The sequence below is a fragment of the Ananas comosus genome, linkage group 12 (assembly GCF_001540865.1).
Source record: "Ananas comosus cultivar F153 linkage group 12, ASM154086v1, whole genome shotgun sequence".
Lineage (NCBI taxonomy): Eukaryota > Viridiplantae > Streptophyta > Magnoliopsida > Poales > Bromeliaceae > Ananas > Ananas comosus.
The window spans coordinates 4,883,948-4,899,402 of NC_033632.1; the positions used below are offsets into that span (position 1 = coordinate 4,883,948).

Below are 15,455 nucleotides of genomic sequence, written 5' to 3' on the forward strand. Positions count from 1 at the left end.
AATAATAATAAATATCATAAAAAATAACTTGTTAGGATTCTTTCTGCATGGCGTGATCTATATTAATTTTGGAGCTAAACCTTCTACAATTTGTAAGAAAATGTACTTAAATCTTCTACAATTTGTAAGAAAATGTACTTCAAACGTATTATGCATTATTATTGTGCCCTAAGACTCAAAAATAGAGATGAGATTGAGAGGAGATTACTAGATTACTAGTGATCTTGGTCTACTAGATCCATACTGCTAATTCCTAATCACGTGGACTCTGTTCCATTAATATTATACACCATCAAATTTGACTAGTTACATATAGGCATCTCCATTCACTCCCGCACTCACACAACTCTCTCTCTCTCTCTCTCTCTCTCTCTCTCTCTCTCTCTCCCCTCCCAAAAACAATGGAGGAGCAGAACCCAAAAACACAACTCACCACCACCACCAACATCACCTCCACTCCTCCGAAAAGTACTGCTCCATCCATGGCCAGCTTGGATATTAAGCCCAGGCGAAACAAGTACGCCGTCGCCTGCGCCATGCTTGCCTCCATGACCACCATCCTCATCGGCTACGGTAACTAATTCTAACACCATTATTAATTACCCTCCTTTCTTCTTTTTTTTAGTAAAGAAAAATATATGCATGATGCGATTGTTTGCTTTGGTTTATAGACATCGCGGTGATGAGCGGGGCGCAGATCTTCATCAAGGAGGACCTGAAGGTGACGGACACGCAGATCGAGATCCTGGCGGGGGTCATCAACCTGTACTCGCTGCTGGGGTCGCTGGCGGCGGGCCGCACCTCGGACTGGATCGGGCGGCGCTACACCATCGTGCTGGCGGCCGCCATCTTCTTCGCGGGGGCGCTGACGATGGGCCTCGCCCCGGACTACGCCGTGCTGATGGTCGGCCGCTTCGTGGCGGGGGTCGGCGTTGGGTACGCGCTGATGATCGCGCCCGTGTACACAGCCGAGCTCTCCCCCGCGGCGTCGCGCGGCGCGCTCACGTCCTTCCCGGAGGTGTTCATCAATTCCGGCATCCTCCTCGGGTACGTGGCCAACTTCGCCCTCGCGAAGCTGCCGCTTCGCCTCGGCTGGCGCGCCATGTTCCTCGCCGGCGCCGTCCCTCCCGTCTTCCTCGGCGCCGGGGTGCTCGCCATGCCGGAGTCCCCCCGCTGGCTCGTCATGCAGGGCCGCCTCGATGATGCACGCTGCGTGCTCGCCAAGACCAGTGGCGGCCCTGACGAGGCCGAGCTCCACTTACAGGTGCGTCTATATGAAACAACCGTTTATCTCTAATAAATGTCAAAAAAGAAAATTAAATTTTCTTTTAATCAGGAGGCGTTTGATTTCTAAAAAAGGGGTGAAAAATTATTTTTTGAAAAAAAAAAGATTATTTTCTAAAATATCTTCTGAAGAAGAAAAAAGCCCGCTAACTTTATATAATATTGAATTACACCGACAGGAGATAAAAGAGAGCCTGGGCGAGCACGCGAAGCGTAGGCGCGGGGAGGGGGTGTGGCGGGAGCTGCTGGTGCGGCCGACGCCGTCCGTGCGGCGGATCCTGGTGGCTGCCCTCGGGCTGCAGTTCTTCCAGCAGGCGTCGGGCATCGACTCGGTGGTGCTGTACAGCCCGCGAGTGTTCCAGAAGGCCGGCGTCCGCTCCGACTCCAACTCCCTCGGCGCCACCGTCGCCGTCGGCTTCACCAAGACCGCCTTCATCCTCGTCGCCACCTTCCTCGTCGACCGCGTCGGCCGCCGCCCACTCCTCCTCACCAGCGCCGGTGGCATGGTCGCCTCCCTCCTCGCCCTCGCCTCCGCACTCCGCATTATTGACGATCGCACCCACGACCACAGCGACGGTCACGGGGGTGCTGCTGCGGCGGTGGCGATCGCGGCGGTGCTAAGCTTCGTCGGCTCGTTCTCGATTGGGCTGGGGCCGATCGCGTGGGTGTACAGCTCGGAGATATTCCCGCTGCGGCTGCGGGCGCAGGGGGTCAGCATGGGGTCGGCTGTGAACCGGGTCATGAGCGGGGTGATAACCATGTCCTTCATCTCGCTCTACAACGCCATCACCATCTCCGGGAGCTTCTTCCTCTACGCGGGGGTCGCGGCAGTGGGGTGGGTGTTCTTTTATATCTTCTTGCCGGAGACGCGGGGAAGGAGCTTGGAGGACATGGAGGTGCTGTTTGGGAAGAAGAGAGTGGAGGAGGAGGAGAAGGAGAAGGAGAAGAAGGGAGGAGAGGGGGGTGTGGTGCAGAACAAGGGAGATGCTTATGAGAGTGTGAGCCAAGTGAACAAGTGTTAAAGAAGGAAATTTGGGATATTGTTAGTAATTTGTGGGGTGTTATGCTTTAATTATAGGTAAAAGTCGTTTGGATAAACTCAGCTCGTATTTGATACGGAATTTGACAGAAAGCGATTATGGATGTCAAAATTTAGCATAAATATTTATATTCGAATTCGTATTTAAAAAATATAAAAATTAAATATAAATGTAAATATGATTTTTAAAAATATTTAATTATATTTTACTATTTTTGTAAGCTTTCTATTGTATTCTATGTTTATTTTATTTTTTGATTTTTCTGAAAAAATAAAAAAGACAAGCAATGACTTCTAACAAAAAAAAGTGAGAAATGATTCGGTACTTTTAAAAAAATAAAATAAAAAAGATCTTAACCGTTGATTAATAGAGGGTAAAAATGTAACTTTAATACTTAGCAGGTAAAAGGATTATTTTATTCAAGGTTAGTTTGGTAATTAAATAATACAATATTTAAAGAAACTTTTAATTGAGGTCCTAAATTTATGCATTAATTAGCACTAATTTAGGAAATTAATTGATTAACCAAATTTATGCAATTATTAGGCATTAATTTAGGAATCTACTTTAAATGTTTTAGTGTTTCTCAAATTATGCATTAATTTAAATTATAGAAATTTTAGAAATAGTTTTATTTCTAAATACGATGAATTTAAATTTTAAAAATTAAATACTTAAAATTTAAAAGTGAAATTTAAATTAGAGGAATTTCATATTACTATTTAAAAACTAAATTTCTACCAAGATTTAAAATACAGTTTATTCGCACCAGTTTAAAACGTAATGCATAAAAAACTTAGAGAGTAAGATTTCTACAACTAGATTTCTCTAGAGGAATTTCATATTACTATTTAAATTTTAAATTCAATGATTTAAAAACTAGATTGAACCGATTGATTTGACTGATCAGACTTTGACCTATTCTATCAAGAATCTGATTTTAACCTATTGAACCGAATAACATTAAGAACAATTTGGAACCGGTAAAGATAATAAATATTTTAAACAGAATAATAATTTAACTGTTAGAGCTAATAAATATTTTAAATATAATTTTAAACATATAAATTAAAAAGATTAGAATTATTGGTGAGAAAAAAAATAGTTAGGAATTTGAATTCGAATCTGACTAACAATCACAAAACTTATTTCCGAACTCGACGGATTTCAAAAATCCATATCCAAATTCAAAACTGACCAATTTTTCGAAACCCAAAACCAAACCTAAACCAGAAGACTAGAATTCAAACAATTATTTCTGTTTACCATATTTCAAAGTATTTATATGAAACTTAAATTTTTAAAATATAAATTTGAATATAATATTAAATTTTAAATTTAAAAGTGAAATTTAAATTAGAGAAATTTTATATTACTATTTAAAGTTTAAATTCAATGATCATATTGTCAAATCATTTGAAATTTTTCTTATATGAAATGCCAAATTATGAAAGGAAAGATAGAGAGAGCAAAAGGAAACAAAGAAAAAATAAAAATTTTGAAAATATAGTAGATGTAAAATGACTAAATTATCCATATATTAAAAGACAAAAATATCCTTTTTTGAGATACCTGGTAACCGGTACCTCTCCCAAAGTGACCTGCTATTGCAGGTCACAATTTTAAAAAAACTAAATCTGAGTCGTTGAATACGCGTGAATGAACGGTAACAAAAAAAAAAAAGTATAGAAGCATTACTCAACCTTTTTATTTCGTTCTTTTAGATTTTTGGCTGCAAAAAAAAAAGAAGCATGCAATGTTTAATAGCTAGAGAAATACGAAGTCTACAATTCAAAAGAAAATGAAATATTACAGATAGCATTATTTAAAAAAAAAAAAGAAAAAAAAAGATGTAACGGCCCTCAGGTTGAGCCAATCCTTTTTATTTCAAAGATAATAAGGTTTAGTTAGTCCTTTCTTAATTTCTGTATTAAAAACCTAATTCGACTAGTGTAAAATTTATGGTCCTTAAATAATTGTGCCGCAGGGTAGGTGAGCGCCAGCCAATGATGCTGCGGGTTTAGCACCAACCAATGATTACCGGAGTTCCCATTCCTCTTGATTTATTTCCTCGCAGGTAGAGAATCTATTACTCTTTATGAATCCCCAACGTTTTAAGCTGATGTGTCATAACTTTCTAATTTTAAAATTTTTTTAATTTAGAATGAGTCATTTTATTCTCTTTCTCAACATACGTCTTTTCATCTTCCCCATTTAATTTTTTTTTAGAATGAGCCATTTTACTCTTTCTCTCTCAACACACGTCTCTTCATCTCCCTCATTCAATTTTTATCTATTACTCCTTATGAATCCTCAATGTTTTAAGCCGATGTGTTATAACCTCCTAATCTTAAAATTTTTTTAATTTAGAATGAGCCATTTTATTCACTCTCAACATACGTCTTTTTATCTCCCCTATTCAATTTTTATTTAGAATGAGCCATTTTACTCTCCCTCTTTCCAAACATACGTCTTCTCATCTCCCCCATTTTATTCTCTCTCTCTCAACATACGTCTCTTCTCCCATTTAATTTTTATTTAGAATGAGCTATTTTACTCTCTCTCTTCATTGTTGGTAGATGTACCAAGTGAGATACACAAAAAAATATTCAATATTTTATTATTATTAATTACTACTATAGTTTTTACCCGCTGCAAAGCGCGGGACTCTTCACTAGTAAAAATTTTATCAGGACCATTTTATGGTGAGATTGTGAGACCCCAGATAGTCCTATATATAAGATATAATATGACTAAAAATTCTTAACTCAGTTTAAGCATTTTGGGTAATGGCTAGGTTTAAGAGATTAAAAGAGTTAAGCGTGTTAGAACGGGAGTAATTCTAGGATGGGCGACCTCTTAGGAAGTTGGAGCATCACAGTTGGTATCAGAATCAATTACCAGCCGAAAGTGTAAAATGAATATCCATTGAGTCAGGATTATACAGCGGGAAGAACAAAGTTCTCATGCTATTGACTGTTGTGGGAAGAGCGCTGCTCCCTCACTAGTTTGGTTTAGACTAGCAAGACGAGCTAGTCTCACATCGCTTGGTACTTGTGAGTCTGAGCTTGACGAGGATGTTAGGTGGCTTCCCTACAAAGTCGGTTTAGGCTGGCGAGACGAGTATCACATCGCCTGATACTATTGAGTTTGAGTCTGACGAGGACGTTAGGGGGCTCCCCTACAAGGTCGGTTTAGGGCATGTTTGTTTCAACGTAAGTAGACTTGGGGTGGAAGTGGACTTTGAGTTGAAGTGGAGTTGGGGTGAAAATTAGTTCACTTATGCTGTTTGTTTCTAGCTGTGCAAGTGCAGTTCTGCAAGTTCTGTTGTTTGTTTGGTAGGAAGTAGATGACATAAAAAGTATAGCTCTCTACCCCCGGTATACTTACCTCCAAAGTGATATCATTGTCTATTTTGTAACTTATAGTGAATAATAAATTATAATAAATAAAATTAATATAATTATATATGTATATAATTATATATGTATATAATTATATATATGTATAATTATAAAATAAAATTTTTAAAAATTATATTATTTGTTTGCATATAAATTATAATAATGCAACAAATAAAATTCTAAAGTTAAAAAATTATTAACATTTAACAAATTCATTTTTCATCATTTTTTAAATATACAAATTAAACAAAAAAATATATTAAAGCTTACCTAATCAAATTTGATCATATTTTAGAAGAGGTAATCCTAACACATTAATCCATTTTTGCCTTTTTTTCACTTCACCGGAATTGACTTCGCCCTATGGGAGGGCGAAGTCAAGTTCATTATTTTAGATGAACTGGACTTTCGAGCGTAATAAAATTACAGTGAACCAAACAGTGGAAGTGATCAGTTTTCACCGAAAATCACTTCCCTCGTCCCACTTCCACCCCACTTCCCTCGAAACAAACATGCCCTTAGATTAGCAAGATGAGTCTCATATCGCCTGATACTTGTGAGTCTGAGCCTGACGAGCACATCAAGGCTTAAAGAATGAGAGAATGTGAGAGCCTAGATAGTTCTATATATAAGATATAATAGGGCTAAAAATTTTAACCCTGCTTAAACATTTTGGGTAGTGACTAGGCCCAAGAGGTTAAGAGAGTTAACTGTGCTAGGTCAGAAGTAGTTTTACGATGGGCGACCCTCCTGGAAAATTGAGACGTCACAGTCCCATGTAGCCCTATAGATAAGATATAATAGGGCTAAAACTCTTAACCCGGCTTTAGAATTTTGAGCATAGGCCCAAGAGGTTAAGAGAGTTAAGTATGTTACGACGATAGTAGTCTTAGGATGAGTGACCTCCTGAAAAGTTGGAGCGTCACAGTAGGTATCAGAGTTAATTACTAGCCAGAAATATGAGATGAGTCTCGACTGTGACAGGATTATACAAAGGGGAAAGAGAGACTCTCGATCATGTTATTGACTGTTGTGGGTAGAGTGTGGCTCCCCTATAAGATTGGTTTAGGGTAGTGAGACGAGTCTCATGTCGTCTAATACTTGTGGGTCTGAGCTTGATGTAGATGTCTGTGCTTAAGGGGAGAGAATGTAAGACCGCAAGTAATCCTATATAAAATATAATAGGGCTAAAACTCTTAACCTGGTTTAAGCATTTTGGGCGTACGTGTTAGGACGGGATTAAGAGAGTTAAGCGAGTTAAGCGTACGTGCTAGGCCCAAGAGGTTAAGAGAGTTAAGCATACATGTTAGGACGGGATTAATTCTAGGATGGATGACCCCCTAGAAAGTTGCAGTGTCAAATAAGGTTAAGAGAGTTAAACGTGTTAGGACGGGAGTGGTAATAAGATGGATAATCCCCTAGAAAGTTGGGATATTACAGAGATATGAAATTTATTGTGCAGTGCTATACGTAAAGAACGGAAAAAAATACATAAATGCGCTACATATGATGTCCACCAAGTTAGGACTTTGGAAATTACCGTGGTGTGCATTGCAAAAGGTTTGACATAATAGAGATTTTGATGAAAAAGATCCAATTGACCTAACTAAGAAAAGAACTCAATTGAAAGTTTGATACACGAGTAAAAAGTCAGAGATCTAATTGCAATAATTGAAAGATCAAGAAATTAATTAAAATTTTGGTTACAGAAACTAAATCCTTAATGAAGGGAATTTGATGGTTAGGGGCACAATTACCACTCGTCTAAAGAGATGGTTAGGGACACAATTTGACGGTTAGGGGCACAATTAACTTTAGTTTTCTTCTTCTATTTAGAAAAATTGATGGCTTTTGATTTAAATACAGAGTGTTAAATAATTCGTGAAATTCTGATGCAGTTGAGTTCTGCTTACGTAATTTTTTTTCCTCACATTCTGCTTATAATAATATAAGATTGGTGAATTAAATATTTGTCCTAACTTTAATGTTTGTTTGATATTGTAGGATGGATATTATCTGATACTATTTAGGTGAAAATCCTGCAGTTGAGTTCTGCTTATATAACTCTTTTCATCATATTTTGTCTGCGGCTACATATATATTAGCAGAGGGCATACGTTTAAACTGAAAGCAATATATACGCTACAAGAGTGATGCATTTAAGGATCTTAGTAATTCGTTGTGAATAAAAAAGTGATGAAATTTTTTTGTACCAATTATTCCTAGTGCTTATGTAGTAGTAGAAAATTTTTTATTTCTTGATTGAGATTAATATTGTTGATTGAAGTTTATTAATGTTGAAACATTTAAAAAATTTTATTCATTACTGCAAATTTTTCGTATTGGCATGTTTGTTTGGTATTTCATAATTATCGATGCTTTGGAGTGTCGACAATTGTATAAATTAAAGACTCGTTTTAGAGCCGGTAATATGTTGGTATTTCATAATTTATCGATACTTTGGAGTGTCGGTAATTGTTTAAATTAATGACTTTTTTTAGAGTCGACACCTAATAAATTATCGACTCTAAAAAGAGTTAGAAAAAGTTTCCCAACGCTATGTTAAAGTGTCGGTATATTTATTCTGACATAGTTATTTAACGACTCTTTATCCAATGCTTTTAAAAGCGCCGATGTTATTTTTGCCGACGCTTTAAAGCATCGCTAATTAATTATTATTTCAAGCGTTCATAAGTATAAGATTTGTTGTACTAACGTATATATGACATATATTATAATTATACATTGAAATATAGATATAGATATTGCACCTATTAATTTGACCTAGTAGTATGTAAAATAGTAGTTTTGAATGATTTTTATGATCATTTTTATGTTTTCTTAGTTTTTCTTAAATAGAAAGAAAAATATTAATAAAACTCATATACTCATATTCTACTTCATAAAATTAAATTAATAGATCGAGAATGAAATCAATATTGAAAAAAAACAAAACAAAACAAAACAATCATCAAAGCAAAAAATTGACTATGTGATCCAAAACAAATTTAGAGATATGATTCCAAGGAGAAAGAAACAATAATTGATTGAAAAGCTAAAACAAAGAGAGATGGTTGAAAGAGAAATGATTCTTTTTTTTTCTTTATAAAAAACAATAACAAGAGTGGAAATGGAAGGACAAATCCCTTTTATTACTCCTTAGTAGATCCTTGGGTTATCTCTTTTGTCTTTATCATACAAGCATTTTCATGTCACTAACTTTGAATAATTAATATTGTTTTGAATAACACAACATTAATCATATAATAACCATAATATAGTTTTCCCTATCAATATTTTATTTTTTTTATTTATTATTTAAGGACGTTGCATGCACTACTCTTATTTAAATCTCAAAATTTAAATTTTCTACAAAGAATTAATTTTTTTGAATTATACTTTTCAGAGTTGAGCTAATCGAAATCTACATCTTAGAATACCTTGCATTATGTCATTTTCTCGTTTGGTCAGCATAGAAAATAATTGGGTTACATCATTAAGGATACAATATTTATACCCCTATTAATAGAGATTAATATTATTATATATACTATTTTATACCAAAGAGATGATAAATATCAAATTTAAATAGGCTATTTTAGTCCATTAAAATTAAATTTTCAAGAAAAATATAGAGGGGTTGCTTTAAAATTCTCACACTTTGTGTGATGAGAAGATGTGGCAAGAATCATAAATTTCTACCACATCAGATTCTGTGGTGAATCAAATATGAAAATTTTAAATTCTTATCCCCCATTCTTAAAAATTTCAAGAATACCGCAAACTAAACAAACCTTTACACTCTCTTAGGCTCTTTTAAATTCTAGAATGTTTAAAGAATTAAATTTCTAGTTGGTATAACAAAATTTAGATTGATTCAAAAAGATTAAAGGATTTATTGTTATAGAAATGATTATCATTCAATTCTCATAATCTGAGGTGAAATTTTGTGACAATTCATTTATTATAAATAGTGTTTTATTAAAAATCCTAAATTATTCTTTCCCCAGTTAGTTATAATTTATTTTTACCATAAAACTACTGAACTTCAAAATAGAATAAAATTCAATTAAACTATGGTTTATTTTCAATAAAAGTTTTATTTATAAATAAATTGAACAAAATTCCTTTTTATTTATTATAATTAAATTTTATTTATATTCAGTATGAGAGGCGGTTTGGTCCCTTCAAAAGGTGAGAAAAAAAATTTTCAAAAAGAAAAATGTAAAACCTCTTTGTAGTTATTCGTCCGTTTAGTTTTAAAAAAAATATTTTAAAAGTTGTTTTTAAAAGTTTATGAAAAACTGATTTTTTTTTTATTTTTTAACTTTTTTGAAATTGCAAATGCTAGTTTTTCATAAAATTTAAAAAATTGTTCTTTCAAAATAATTAGTGTTTTTTAACTGAATGAAAAACTAAAAGATTATAAAAATTATTTATTTTAAATTTTTTTTTTGCCCCTATAAAATTAAAAAATAATATAGATTGAAATATGTTTCGTACTGAACCAAGTCTCCAAGTTTAGAGTATTTTTTGTCTTTTTCTTTTTTCTTTTTTTTTTCCTTTTTTTTTTTTTTAAAGATCAGGACAATTATTCAAACGATTTTGCCCACTTGAAAAGTCTCCCTGTTGTCTCCACACCTTTGGGACTAGAGTGACTAGCCAAGGACGCTAGAACTCCATGAACCTGGTCCAAAGTTTCCCCTTTGTAGGTCACATGCATACGCAAATCCTTTTTATTTTGACGTACGAGTCCAATCTCAAAACCGACCAACTGCTTTAAGTAGTAATGGCATAATTTTGTAGTTCTATGATTTGCTTTGCCTGTTTTCCAATTTATCACTCTCAGTAATTTACAAGCCTAATTTTACCTTTTTTTTTTTTACTTATTTTCAATTAAAAATAACAATAAAAATAAATATCGTAAAAATAATTTGTTAGGAGACTTGTTTTTTCCGTATGGCGTGATCCATATTAATTTTGGAGCTAAATTTATATATCTTCTGCAGTTGGCGAGAAGATGTATTCCAACCATGTTTACTATGCATTATCATTGTGCCACAAGGTTAGAAAGATAAAGATAAGATAGATCGCAGATTACTGGTGATCGTGGTCTAGTAGATCCATACTACTATTTCCTAATCACATGAACTCTGTTCCACTAAAATTGTTTTTTTTTTTTTTCGAGAAATAGGTAGCATGCTATCTGCTTTGTTTATTTCATTTAGAAATAAACTTAGCTAAAAATGTGAATCAATTAGGATTCGAAATTGGGTCTCGAATACCAACCACCGAACCCTTTACCACTTGTTCTAGGGACGGTCAGTTGTTCCACTAATATTATACACCATCAAATTTGACTAGTTACATATAGGCATCTCCATTCACTCCCTCCCCTCACACTACACACTCTCACTCTTTCTCTATCTCTCTCTCTCTCCTCTCCTCCCAAAAACAATGGAGGAGCAGAACCCAAAAACACAACTCACTGCCTCCACTCCTCCGAAAAGTACTGCTCCATCCATGGCCAGCTTGGATACTAAGCCCCAGCGAAACAACTACGCAGTCGCCTGCGCCATGCTTGCCTCCATGGCCTCCATCATCTGCGGCTACGGTAACTAATTCTAACACCGTTATTTACCCTCCTTTCCTCTTTTTTTTTTTTTCTAAAAAAGAAAAAATCTTTTTCTCTAAAAAAGAAAAAAAAAAAGTAAGAGAGCAATATGCATGCATGATGCGATTGTTTGCTTTGGTTTATAGACATCGCGGTGATGAGCGGGGCGCAGATCTTCATCAAGAAGGACCTGAAGGTGACGGACACGCAGATCGAGATACTGGCGGGGGTCATCAACCTGTACTCGCTGCTGGGGTCGCTGGCGGCAGGGCGCACCTCGGACTGGATCGGGCGGCGCTACACCATGGTGCTGGCGGCCGCCATCTTCTTCGCGGGGGCGCTGATGATGGGCCTCGCCCCGGACTACGCCGTGCTGATGGCCGGCCGCTTCGTGGCAGGAGTCGGGGTCGGCTACGCTGTCATGATCGCGCCCGTGTACACGGCCGAGCTTTCGCCCGCGGCGTCCCGCGGCACGCTCACGTCCTTCCCGGAAGTGTTCGGCAACTTCGGCGTCCTCCTCGGGTACGTGGCCAACTTTGCCTTCGCGAAGCTGCCCCTCCGCCTAGGCTGGCGCGCCATGCTCCTCGCCGGCGCCGTCCCTCCCGTCTTCCTCGCCCCCGGGGTGCTCGCCATGCCGGAGTCCCCCCGCTGGCTCGTCATGCAGGGCCGCCTCGACGACGCGCGCCGCGTGCTCACCAGGACCACCGGCGGCCCCGACGAGGCCGAGCTCCGCTTACAGGTGCGTCCATCCATATGAAACAACCATTCATGTCTATTAATTTTTTTTAAAAAAATTAATCCGGCCGTGTTTGAACTCTGAAAAAAGGGTTAAATATTATTTTTTGATTTTTTTCTAAATATTTTCTGAAGTAAAAAAAAAAGGAAAAAATCCCGCTAATTTTATATAATATTGAGCTACACCGCCAGGAGATAATAGAAAGTCTGGGCGAGCACGGGAAGCGCGGGCGCGGGAAGGGCGTGTGGCGGGAGCTTCTGGTGCGGCCGACACCGTCTGTGCGGAGGATCCTGCTGGCGGCCCTCGGGCTGCAGTTCTTCCAGCAGGCGTCGGGCATCGACTCGGTGGTGCTGTACAGCCCGCGCGTGTTCCAGAAAGCCGGCATCCGCTCCGACTCCAACTCCCTCGGTGCCACCGTCGCCGTCGGCTTCACCAAGACCGCCTTCATCCTCGTCGCCACCTTCCTCCTCGACCGCGTTGGCCGCCGCCCACTCCTCCTCACCAGCGCCGCCGGCATGGTCGCCTCCCTCCTCACCCTCGCCTGCGCCCTCCGCATTATCGACGATCGCACCCACGACCACAGCGACGGTCACGGGAGTGCTGCTGCGGCGGTGGCGATCGCGGCGGTGCTCAGCTTCGTGGGGTCGTTCTCGATCGGGCTCGGCCCAATCGCGTGGGTGTACAGCTCGGAGATATTCCCGCTGCGGCTGCGGGCGCAGGGGGCCAGCATTGGGGCGGGTATGAACCGGGTCATAAGCGGGGTGATAATCATGACCTTCATCTCGCTCTACAACGCCATCACCATCTCGGGAAGCTTCTTCCTCTACGCGGGGATCGCAGCGGTGGGGTGGGTGTTCTTTTATGTCTTCTTGCCGGAGACGCGGGGGAGGAGCTTGGAGGACATGGAGGTGCTGTTTGGGAAGAAGAGAGTGGAGGAGAACGAGAAGGAGAAGGAGGGAGGACAGAAGGGTGTGGTGGAGAACAAGGGAGATGCTGAGGGTGAAAGTCAAGAGAACAAGTGTTAAAGAAGAAAATTTGGGATATTGTTAGTAATTTGTGGTGTGTGATGCTTTAATTATTGGTAAAAGTAGTTAGGATAAACTCAGCTAGTATTTGATACGGAATTTGATAGAAAGCTATTATGGATGTGAAAATTTAGCATAAATATTTATATTTCAATATGTATTTTAAAAAATAAAAATTAAATATGAATGTGAATATGATTTTTTTAAAAAAAATCGATTATATGTTACTATTTTCGTAAGCTTTCTATTGTATTCTATGTTTATTTTTTTTTTTTGATTTTTCTGAAAAAATAAAAAAGACATACAATGACTTCTAAGTTCTAACCAGAAACTTTTTTATTTAGTTTTTTTAGATCTTTTGGCTGCAAAAAATGAAAAAGAAAAAGAGCATATAATGATTAATAGCTAGAGAAATACGAATTCTACAATTCAAAAAGAATTGGAATATTACAGATAGCATTATTTTTTTTTAAAAAAGAAAGAAAGAAGATATAATGGCCCTCAGGTTGACCCAATTCTTTTTATTTCAAAGATAATAAGGTTTAGTTAGTCCTTTCTTAATTTCTGTATTAAAAACCTAATAAGACTAGTATAAATTTTATGGTCCTTAAATAATAGTGCCATGGGGTTAGCGCCAACCAGTGATGGTGCAGGTTAACCAACGATTACAGGAGTTCCCATTCCTCTTGATTTATTTGTTCGCAGGTAGAGAATAAAAATTTTATTAGGACCATTTCATGGTGAGATTGTGAGATCTAAATAGTGCTATATATAAGATATAATATGGCTAAAAATTTTTAACTCGGTTTAAACATTTTGTATATTGATTAGGTCCAAGAGGTTAAGAGAGTTAAGTGTGTTAGGACGGAACTAGTCCTTGAATGGATGACCGGCCCCTTGGAAAGTTAGGGCATCACAGTTGATTTCGGAGCTAATTACCAGCTGAAAGTGTGAGATAAGTCTCCACTGAGTCAGAATTATACAGCGGGGAGAGTAAGGCTCACATGCTATTGACTATTGTGGATAGAGCGTGGCTCTCCTACAAGGTCGGTTTAGGCTAGCAAGACGAGTCTCATATTGCCTAATATTAATTTGTGAGTCTAAATCTGACGATGACGTCAGGTGACTCCCTTACAAGGTCGACTTAGGCTAGCAAGATGAGTCTCATATTGCCTAGTACTTGTGAGTCCGAACCTGACGATGACGTCAGGTGGCTCCCCTATAAGGTCGATTTAGGCTAGCAAGACGAGTCTCATATCGCCTGATACTTGTGAGTCTGAGACTGACAAGGAAGTTAAGGGTCTCCCCCATAAGGTCGATTTAGGCTAGCAAGACGAGCCTCAAATCACTTGATACTTTTGTGTCTGAGCTTGACGAGAACGTCAGGGCTTAAAGGGAGGAGAATGTGAGACCCCAGATAGTTCTATATATAAGATATAATAGGGTTAAAAACTTTAACCCAGCTTAAACATTTTGGAAGGCGGCTAGACCCAAGAGGTTAAGAGAGTTAAGCGTGCTAGATCGGGAGTAGTTTTAGGATGTGTGACCTCTTGGGAAGTTGAAGCGTCACAGTTCTAGGTAATTCTATATATAAGATATAATAGGGTTAAAACTCTTAACCCGGCTTAAAAATTTTGAGCAATGGCTAGGTCCAAGAGGTTAAAAGAGTTAGGTATGCTAGGATCAGAGTAGTCCTAGGATAAGACCTCTTGAAAGTTGGGGCATCATAATTGGTATCAAAGCCAATTACCAACCGGAAGTGTGAGACGAGTCTTGACCGTGCCAGAATTATACAGCGAGAAGAGCGAGACTTTTATACTGTTGACTGTTGTGGGCAGAGCACGGCTCTCCTATAAGGTCGGTTTAGGCTAGTGAGATGAGTCTCACATCGTCTTGTACTTGTGCGTCTAAACCTGACGAGGATATCAGGACTTAAAGGGGGAGAATGTGAGATCCCATGTAATCCTATATATAAGATATGATAGGGCTAAAACTCTTACCTGGCTTAAGCAATTTGAGCGGTGGCTAGGCCCAAGAGGTTAAAAGAGTTAAGCGTGCTGGGATGGGAGTAGTCTTAGCATGGATAACCTCCTAAAAAGTTGGGGCATCAAATAAGGTTAAGAGAACAAAGCGTGCTAGAACATGAGTAGTTCTAGAAAAGATAACCCCTTGGGAACGTCACAGAGATCATGAAATTTATTGTGCAGTGCTATACGTAATGATTGGAAAAAATACATAAATACGCTACATATGATGTCCACAAAGTTAGGGCTTTGGAAATTACCGTGGCATGCGTTGCAAAAGGTTTGACGTATCAGAGATTTTGATGAAAAAGATCCAATTGACCTAACT

At 38.2% G+C, this 15,455-nt stretch overlaps 2 protein-coding genes across 2 annotated transcripts; both read left to right on the forward strand.

Moving 5' to 3' along the window:
* LOC109718497 (polyol transporter 5-like) lies at positions 294 to 2,306 on the forward strand. Its single transcript, XM_020244750.1, has 3 exons — positions 294 to 573; positions 672 to 1,264; positions 1,464 to 2,306. The coding sequence occupies exons 1-3, from the start codon at positions 402 to 404 to the stop codon at positions 2,304 to 2,306; spliced, it is 1,608 nt and encodes a 535-aa protein (XP_020100339.1). The 5' UTR covers positions 294 to 401.
* Positions 11,029 to 13,247, forward strand: LOC109718039 (polyol transporter 5-like). Its single transcript, XM_020244031.1, has 3 exons — positions 11,029 to 11,342; positions 11,489 to 12,081; positions 12,270 to 13,247. Exons 1-3 carry the CDS (start codon positions 11,186 to 11,188, stop codon positions 13,101 to 13,103), a joined length of 1,584 nt encoding a protein of 527 aa, XP_020099620.1. The 5' UTR covers positions 11,029 to 11,185; the 3' UTR covers positions 13,104 to 13,247.